Source organism: Vipera ursinii (genome assembly GCF_947247035.1).
Source record: "Vipera ursinii genome assembly, chromosome: 6".
Lineage (NCBI taxonomy): Eukaryota > Metazoa > Chordata > Lepidosauria > Squamata > Viperidae > Vipera > Vipera ursinii.
In genome coordinates this window covers 48,572,833-48,583,140 of record NC_139515.1, presented here as the reverse complement: position 1 = coordinate 48,583,140, position 10,308 = coordinate 48,572,833, and the positions used below count along the sequence as shown (strand labels likewise).

Here is a 10,308-nt window from a genome sequence, read left to right as displayed (position 1 = left end):
GTTGAAGTCCACAAGTCATAAAAGGGCCAAGTTTGAAGACCCCTGCTGTAAAAGCTTCGGTGAGCTGCGCTCGAGACCTCATCGCCAACGGTCCGTTCAAAGTAAACTTCATCCGCGGGCCGCCGCGTTCTCTTCTCAAAGTATCGCGAGATTACGTTAAGGAAGCCGGGCGCTTCATTTTTCCCTCTCTTTCCTCTTAGCTCCGCTAGCCGGCCGAGCGCGAGATAGGCGCGCGGGCAAGCGCAGGGCGGCGTTTTGGTGCGCTGGGAGCGGAGCGGAGCGGGGCGGGGGGTGGGAGCCGACGAGCGAGCAATTCGGCCGCGCGAGGTTCTGTGGGATACAGGCGGTGCTCCGCTTCTCCGCCTCCTGCTGGGTGCGGAGCGGCTCCGCTGAAGCCAACGAGCGAGCGAAAAAGGCAAGGGAGAAAAGGGACGAGAGCCGAGACTTAGGGCATGAAGATGGCGGACGCCAAGCAGAAGCGGAACGAGCAGCTGAAGCGCTGGATCGGCTCCGAGACGGACCAGGAGCCGCCCGTGGTCAAGCGCAAGAAGACCAAGGTGAAGTTCGACGACAGCGCCGTCTTCCTGGCTGCCTGTTCGAGCGGCGACACCGAGGAAGTGCTGCGCCTGCTGGAGCGCGGCGCCGACATCAACTACGCGAACGTGGACGGGTTCGCGGCACTGCACCAGGTCTGTCTCCTTGGTCCCCATTTCTCCGGGCAGGGCTTCACCAGCTTCTGCTGAGAAAGGAGGCTCTGCCGCCCGGGATGAAATTTGAGGCCTGCTTTTTTTTTTTCCCCTCTCCTTCCACTTAGGATAGTCTGGCTAGGGCGCTTCCGGAACCTCTTTGCCTTTGGGCGCCTTGAGGAGGGCTATGGCCCTTCGGCGTCGGAACCCGCCTTTCTTCTGCCGATTTTTAGTTGGGGAACTAGGCCGGCTGTGAACATCCTTGTTTGTGTCCCAGGGATGTTGAGTTCTGCTGACTGAACTGCCTGCTGATAAGGCCCGGCCTTGCCTTTCTTTCCCCCGAGAAACAGGAGCCTTTGGTGGTCGTCTTGTCTTTCCTTCACTGACCTGGGGGCTTCAGAGAAGACTTAGTTCTTCTGGGAAGGGGGACAGATGAAGAACGGAGAACTCCCCCGAGCTTTTATTTATATATATATATATATATATATATATATATATATATATATATATATATATATATATATATATATATATATATATATATATATATATATATATAGCAAGGAGGACGAGGCGAGTCCTTTCACGAAGGAGGTAACTTCGTGAAGTGATGGGGGGGGGGTGATTATCATTGCCAGAGTGGGAAAATTTAGGGGTTGTCCTTTAATGGCTGGCTGTTTTGCAGATGAGCAGAACGCCTAAACACATCCGTCCTAAATGCTGTTCTTAATTTGTTCAAAGTTGCTTCTTGGCTTTTGGTTTTGGTTTTTATTATTATCCTGGTGGTGGCTCTACACGTTATGGAATATGAACTCCGACCCATTCTTGCAGCCCTTTCTATTATTTATGGAAAGTTATAAAATCATTAGTACAAATTAAATTGATGTTGCTTGCGAGATTCCAAAAATGACAATTGACGAAAGGATGAGAAATCAACTGATTCTGAAATGTTCTCAAAATGGATGCTTTGTGGACGTTTAAGTTTTATAGGAGTCTGATTGGAATCTCAAATGTTAGCCAAATAAGGAAAGACTGTAGCAATCCCTAGATAATGTTGGATACTTGACTTGATGTCGATCCTATTAACAGACAAGGAGCAATAACAACATTATAAACTCACTTTGTGTATATATGTGTTTATATTTTAAAAAACAAGTGTAATTACTTTGACAGCTTGATTTTTGTTTTGCATGGTGGTAATCTTGGTAGTTCCTTAAAGATGTAGTAATTAGGATATCTTTAGAGACAAGTGCTTTTTGCAGTATACTAACAAGTAATACTTTATTAAGCTTTGAAACAGATTTCAATTTAGTGTATACTTAAAATTCCTGATGATGACACCCGGATGAAGAAAGCGTTCATGGATAAATTGGTTCAAGGTAGTTGAACACATATGTGTTTTACCCTTAGTATTGTGCAAGATATATTATGGATTTTGTCTTTTGAATTAAATCTACTATTGTTCTGATATAATTAGTTAAAAAAATATATACATGCCCTATTTACAAAATGAACAGTATTATAGATTGCCACTTATGTTTTAAAGCTAAGTAGTGAAGTTTTGATTGTCCATATAGTAAGACTTTGTCACGCAGTAATCAGAGAAAGACCACTGTAGAGTTTACTTTTGTGTAGAGGCAATCGAATGTCACATTTGGTATTTCTTGCTAGTTAGGATTTTATTGAGAAAATTATGTTTTGCACTTCAAACTCTGAGAACTTTAGGATTGAATAAGGTCTAAAATAGTGCTGGAACATACCTTTTTGAGATAATAGATATGTTTAAAATAGCTTGTTAACCTATAACCTGTGATCCCTGAAATGGCATGCCAAGCTGTAAAAATGTTACAGATATCTTCCCTCCAAAACAGGTACTCATTGGCTTCTACCACAAGCTCTTTGAGTTCCTCCAAAGACAGGAACTCATGGGGCTTGTTGGGGGAAGGCAGTATTGCAAATACTCTCTAGTTATGTGATAGAAGAAAAAAAAGTTTCATGAAAAACCCTACAATCCTTAGAACCCATACCATTCTTATTCCTCGAGCATTCTCCAAAAATTAGGCAAATGTATGCAAACCTTAAGGCTGATGGACATAATTTATCTTATGTTAAAACCCATAAGAGGGAAAAAGAAGTGGAAAAATCTTTTCTCTTTTGTGACATAATGGCATGAGCTTGGCAGGCCTTTTGATAGCTTTTCTCTCTTTGCATTGTATGCTATTCTTTGGTAGCATAGTTCAGTACATTTGGAATTTCATAAATGATGTACATTATTAAATTAAAGCAATGGTGACATGCAGTATAGAAATTGGCCTAGCATAACTGAGAGAATTTCTGCTATCTTGCAAAAGAGGGAGAAAGAAGACCTCATTCAAAAGGCAGAGTCATTCAGATGGCTACATGACTAAACACACATGTACATTTGTTTCCTTAACAATAGTATAGAACTGATTTGCTGTTGTCTTTTGGGTTGTTTTTTGACTTCCTAGAATAGTTGCCAATCTTCCATCCTAATTTTAACTTGATCTAGCCTTGTTTAATTTTTTTTTAAAACCAGATGAACTTTTGTTAAGCACTACTTTCTCAGACAAAGGATTTCAGAATGTAAGGGATTCAAGTATAAGTGATTTACTATTTACAAACTCAATTATAATCTGGCATATAGAAGACATGATGAGTAAGAAAATGATACCTGACTGCAATTGAGATAGATAAATATTCAGTGAGATAGCCATTTATGCATATGTGTTTAAACTATTTAGCACATTCAGTGGTAAAAAAATGTTGTGAATTGTGCCTTGAAGCAGTGTTGATGGTATAAAGGCATGTATTACAATGCTTGCTTAGAAAACTATTACATTTGTCCCAACTGAAGTTCTCTTTAAGAGCATTGTATTAGACTAGTCACTAGGTTGGAAGCTACAGAAGAAAAAATGTTTTGGGAATGTATTGTGCAATGTTTGTAACCTATTTCTTGAAAAACAGTTGGGTTTGGAACTACAGCTAAGATTCTGATTAGAGATGGACATGAACATCCAATAGATTACATTCTGAGAAAAATGTAAATGAATTATTTTTACTTTTGAGCTTCTCTGTGCCCCTTATGCATAAGGCCACATAAGACTTTGCTCACATAGATTTCTAAGTCACTGTTCTTATCCATGGTTGTCTATTTCAAGTGAGTTTGCTCATCTACTAAGCAAAAAGCAAATAAACCTTATTGGAGCTTAACAATATTTATGAACTATGTTCAATGGCAAGATAGATAATAGTTTTATTTATATTCATTCCAATTTGGGACTTACACTATTTACACAGCAAAAGTGAGTAAAAATGGAAGAAATTAGAGTGATACCTCAAAAAATGGTCTGAAACATTTAAGTGGGCATGAAACAGTAAAATAATAATTCATAGTTTATATAACTTGCTCTACAATTAACAGATCAAGCTCTGTTTTTATTTATTACATTTATATAGCTGCCCATCTCACATGAAATTTATAGATTTTGAATATGTTAATGAATAAACAATTTGTATAGTTGATATATTTATTTCCTATGTATATCAGGAGATAATAAGATGCTGTCTGTTTTTATGGTGGTAGCATACTGATGAATTGCATCTATTTGAAAAATATTAAAGCTAAATTATTTTGCTTGTAAGTTATATTGATTTGAAATAGTAAGCATTTTATGTTTGGTCTGCAATGCTGATATAAATTAGAGTTATAACTTTATATCCTGAAGAGTTAAATTATTTTCTTAACCCTACAGGATATCTAGTATAAAATATCTCCTAAGAAGATTCAGTAAAGCTTGTCACTAATCAATAGCCTTTATATCAAATTGTGTTAAATATGAACTTATATGTAGTTCAATTTAGTCTGATAACTACAGGATCACGGCTCAAAGTTGACTCAGCCTTACATCTTTCAGAGGTCGGTAAAATGACCCAGCTTGTGGGGGCTGACTCCGCTTAGAGAGGGCTGTAAAGCACTGTGAAGCGGTATATAAGTCTACTATTAACTATATGAAGAATCATACACAGAGTTCCTATTAATTACTTAGTTCTTTTATTGCAATAACGTCTGTTTTACATAAGAAAGAATAGGAATAACTGAGCAGTTTAGAAAAATAGCAGGAATACTGAGTTAGTGTTGGGAGTGCTCTCTCTGTGTGTATCCATAAAATCATACATGTAACTGTGTGCTATTATTTTAAATATTAGCCATATCTTTTTTATAAAATATTGTTTCCCAAAGATGAAAAAGTAGAGTTTTAAAACATTTTGTTTTTCATCATGTAGACATAGGTATTATATAAAAGTCCAAATGCTAATATAATATTTGTAAAGAGAATTTTAACATTCATTATTATAAATAAATTATGGAAGAATAATCTAGTTTTGACTGTTATGGTGCAGTTTATTCCCAGAGTAACTTTATTCTTATGGTTTAGGCATATATAAGTATAGTAGTTAATAGAAAAATAAATGTTATCAAGTGTAGATTTTTACCATTGCATTTGACATTTGATTATTTTTCATTTTTAATATAATAGTAGTAGTAGCAGCAGAAAAGGCTGGTGATAGATATAACCTTTTGAACTACCTTCAGAAATGCCCTATTTATTTACTTTATATATGTATCACATTTAGAAACTGTCCATCTCAAACTGTCCCTTGCTTTAATGAGTACCATCAAAATCTTTATTGGAAATTGAAAACTGAATTAATTTTCATTTAGCTCAGGAATTCAGCAATTTTGTTTACTATTTTTAATTATGGGTTGGATGAACACCTTGGTTTTAAAGCTTTACAAATCATTCCAGCATTTTAGAAATGATGTCTAAATTTTAGGTTCTAAAACTATACTTTGAGCAAAAGTACAACCTCATTTTTAGAATATGAACTTATTACTGTATTCAGTAAGATTGTTTTTCTTTGGTAATATATAAATAATTCAGAAACATATTTTGGAATATTTATTGTGCCATAACTAAGACTTGAGCAGTCACAAATTATGCACCTTTTGCTTTTTATATTTTATTTATTGATTGATTACATTTGTATGTGCCAATCTCTCATCAAGCAACTCGGCTGCTTTTTCATGAACTGGAATGGAAACAGCAAGGTAGTTTAGATGTTCCAAGAACTCTTAAGTATACTACAGTTGTAAAGTAAAAAAGCAGGTTATTTGAGGGGGGAAAATATCAGCCCTTTGTAAGATTGTGACATCAGAAAGGTCTTTCTGTTGAATAATTTAAAGGACCTCCCCAATTTGCTAATGAAAACAATTTATTGTCTTAACAGTCGTGATTTGATTTATTCTATTCCAGATGTTTGATATTTTTCATAAAGTAGGTGAGTGTCATGGCTTCTACAAACACAGAATAACTGGAAGCCCACATTAACCTAAGCCATCATTCATTGAAGAAGCCAGAATTGGCTGCTTTCAAAAGACTATATTGTAAACCATGCTTTAGTAAGTTTAGTGGCTGTATTTGTATGTTATACTAAGCTAAAACCAATAATACCATGGGTATATAGATAATATAAAAAATACCTCTGCATATTTGGGGTGGGCCAAATGACTAAAAGAATGCATCTCAGTATGTATATAGTAGTTGATCTGCAAGAATACTGGTAGTCCTTGCTTAATGGTTGTAATTGGGACCATCAATTCTGCAGTTGCAGCGATCCCAGTTGCTGTCATTAGGCAAATCCTGCACAGTTGCAGCATCCTGTGGTCACATGATTGTCATTCACAACCTCCTCCTGGGTTCCCATTGACTTTGCTTGTCAGAAGCCAGCAATAAAGGTTTGAAATAACAATCTTGATGCTATGATGCTGTAATTGTGAGCTAGTTACCAAGCACATACATCCTGCAATGGTTGCAACTGCAGGTTATCATAAGTCTCCCTAATTCTACACTGTCACGACTTCAACAATCACTTCAACATTAACATTAACTCCAAAATTATATTATGTTGAAAATTAAATAGTTGTTCAAGAAAAGCAAGTAATCCGATTTCATATTCATAATGGAAGATTTTAGTATGACTGAGAAAAGTAGTACAGTATAGCAAACAAATTGAATCAGTCATTAAAATGCCCACAGTTTGCATACGATATTCATACAGGCCTATGAAAACTGGGATAACTAAACTGTTACATCAAAAGAGCACAAATGTGTATCTTGATTTTTATATAAAATAAGACAATATAAAGTTTTCTTGTGATTATAATAAGTGTATAATCATGGTGGACAAACAAGCGCATATATACATTTTTCTTCTATAGAAATGTAATATTGTTTTGTTATAGAAAAAGTTTCCTGGCAGAACAGCTCATATTATATCCTTTTTTGTTTGGAGATAAAATTAAATTATCTTCATGTTCTTTTATTATACATTAAATATATAGAATATATGTGAAAATGTATATAAAAACTATGTAGAAAGAGAAAATTCAAAAGAAGACATGTCTGTCATCATTAGTAATCAGTATAGTGTTAACAGTTTAGTTGTGTTCATTAATACTAACTTAGGAAGCAGTTTAGTTTACTAGTTCAGTATAAATGAATCTTCCAAATTATTTCAAGAAATGTAAATTCTAAACTGCTAATTTAAAAGTTTACATCTTTCTTTGCACTATTTACATTATGCCACACCATTGCATTCAAATACCGTATTCAAAATTTTTATTACCGTAACTGCTTTGCTGATTTTATTAACCATAAAAAGGCAACTCTAAGAGAGTTACAAAGCAGTAGGACTTGTAGTAAGCAGTGCATGTTCTGATGTTATCTTGTAGGCGGAGACATTCCAAGTTGTCATGTATTGCTAGATACATTCCTGAAATGACAGTCAGTGGAAACTCTGGCGTAGAATAGAGGTTTTCCTCAGCTGTCACCATCTTTAGTAGCATGTCAGTATATTGTTAGAACAATAAGGAAATATGTCTCATTTGTATTTGTGGCCAAATAGTATCCTTGAATAGCAAGAAAATAATGTAGTAATTCTGAGCATCACCAACAAATGTAGTTTCTTATGTTGTGAGAACTCCATTGGGAGATCTTGTGTATAAAATTAGAAAAAGATTCAGTCAGCCTTTGTGATAGAAGGGGAACAAAACATAAACTTGTTACGCCACCAGATTCCATAACAAAGTGCATGAAAGTTTCACTGCATTGGGGATTTTTCATGTAACATGTCTCATAAAATAAGTATTATAACACTGCAGTTCTGGAATCTAATGGCTCTTCTGTGCGTCAGTAGTAAGTTATATTTGCATTTGGTGAGGCTTAGTCCTAGAAAAATATATGGGCAGTTGTGGCCTAAATCAAACAAACTACTATGAATAAAAATTTATTTACTGATCATATGTATATACTATTACATTGAACAAATTCACTACCATTTACAATACAAATAAAACAATGCCAACTGGACATTTGGGTAGACAGTTGTGCACAGGAGGCAACCATGTACCCAGTCTCTATTGGGTTCCCACATATGTGGTGAACAGTGAACCTCCATATACAGGATAAGTGCATAGGCTAGACCAGTTTCACTGTGAGGAGGCAGTAGTGAAGATATCTAGGAGCCAAACCATGTTGGCCTTTCAATCTGGAAGCCAGGGCAGTGCCTGCGGTATATCTGTAATGCATCAGTCACAGCTTTTATTTACCAGCAGATGGGCTGCTGTATTTTGCATGATATAGTTTCTAGGTAGTTTTGTACACTGTAAAGCGGCCTCATGTAAAGGCTTGAATTAATGTCAGTCCTTCCACCCAGATAGTCGACAGATGGCATTTCAGCCAAATTGAGACAAAAGAACCCATGGCCATAACATCTGTCTGCGAATATAGCGGTAGCTGTGAGTTCAAAACAATTTCCAGGTCACAGACTTAAAATTTGAAGAGGAATTCTTCCCATCCACAATTAAAACCAAAGCAGACAGAGGGCCAAATGATTTCTGGACAAATAAAAACTGTAAAATTCCCTTGGGCATGTTGTTAGTTGCGAAGTTGTGTCCGACCCATCACAACCCCATGGACAACGTTCCTCCAGATCTTCCTGTCCTCTACCATCTTCTGGAGTCCATTTAAGCTCACGCCTACTGCTTCAGTGACTCCATCCAGCCACCTCATTCTCTGTTGTCCCTTTCTTCTCTTTCCCTCAATCTCTCCCAGCATTAGGCTCTTCTCCAGTGAGTCCTTCCTTCTCATTAGGTAGCCAAAGTATTTGAGTTTCAACTTCAGGATCTGGCCTTCTAAAGAGCAGTCAGGGTTGATTTCCTCTAGGACTGACCAGTTTGATCGCTTTGCAATCCAAGGGACTCACAGGAGTCTTCTCCAACACCATAGTTCAAAGGCCTCAATTCTTTGGCGCTCAGCCTTTCTTATGGTTTTACTGCCATACATTGCAATTGGGAGACCATAGCCTTGACTATACACACTATTGTGGGCAGGGTGATGTTTCTGCTTTTTAGTGTGCTGTCTAGATTTGCCATGGCTTTCCACCCCAGGAGCAAGCGTCTTTTAATTTCTTGGCTGCAGTGCGCATCTGCGGTGATCTTGGAGCCCAGGAAAATAAAATCTGTCACTACCTCCATTTCTTCCCCATCTATTTGCCAGGAATTGAGAGGGCCGGATGCCATGATCTTGGTTTTCTTAATGTTAAGTTTCAAGCCAACCTTTGCATTCTCCTTCTTCACCCGCAACAAGAGGCTCTTTAGTTCCTCTTCACTTTCTGCCATTAGAGTGGTATCATCTGCATATATTAGGTTGTTGATATTTCTCCCAGCAATCTTAATTCCAACTTTTGATTCATCTAGCCCTGCCCTTCTCATGATGGACTCTTCATATAAGTTAAATAGGCAGGGCGACAGTATACAGCCTTGCCGGACTCCTTTCCCAATTTTGAACCAGTCAGTGGTTCCGTATCCAGTTCTCACTGTTGCTTCTTGACCCGCATATAGGTTTCTCAAGAGACAAATAAGATGGTCTGGTACTCCCATCTCTTTAAGAACTTGCCATAGCTTGTTGTGATCCACACAATCAAAGGCTTTAGCATAGTCAATGAAGCAGAAGTAGATGTTTTTCTGGAACTCCCTAGCTTTCTCCATGATCCAGCGTATGTTGGCAATTTGATCTCTAGTTCCTCTGCCTCTTTGAAATCCTGCCTGTACTTCTGGTAGTTCTCGATCCACATACTGCTGGAGTCTAGCTTGTAGGATTTTAAGTGTAACGTTACTAGCATGAGAAATGAGTGCAATGGTGCGATAGCTTGAACATTCTTTGGCACTGCCTTTCTTTGGAATTGGAATGTAAACTGATCTTTTCCAATCCTGTGGTCACTGTTGAGTTTTCCAAATTTGCTGGCAAATTGAGTGTAGCACTTTTACTGCATCATTTTTTAAGAATTTGAATTGCTGAGCTGGAATACTGTCACCTCCACTATCTTTGTTGTTGCTCAGCTTTCCTAAGGCCTACTTCACGTCACATTCTAGTGACCACCTCATCGTGGTTATCAGGGACGTTAAGCTGATTCTTGTATAGTTCTTCTGTGTAATTTTTCCACCTCTTCTTAATCTCTTCTGCTTCTGTTAGGTCCCTGC

General features: G+C 37.4%; 1 protein-coding gene across 3 annotated transcripts in view; it reads left to right on the top strand.

The window, feature by feature from the left end:
- Nucleotides 1-343: 343 nt before the first annotated feature.
- The window catches only part of PPP1R12A (protein phosphatase 1 regulatory subunit 12A), a 119,312-nt gene continuing 109,347 nt past the window's right edge, over nucleotides 344-10,308 (top strand). Inside the window, exon 1 of one of the 3 annotated variants that reach the window (XM_083365126.1) lies at nucleotides 344-689. In XM_083365126.1, coding sequence (XP_083221252.1) covers nucleotides 453-689 — 237 coding nt within the window. In that variant the 5' untranslated portion in view covers nucleotides 344-452. The remainder of the gene's footprint in view (nucleotides 690-10,308) is intronic. The other 2 variants (XM_083365125.1, XM_083365127.1) reach the window with 2 other exon arrangements.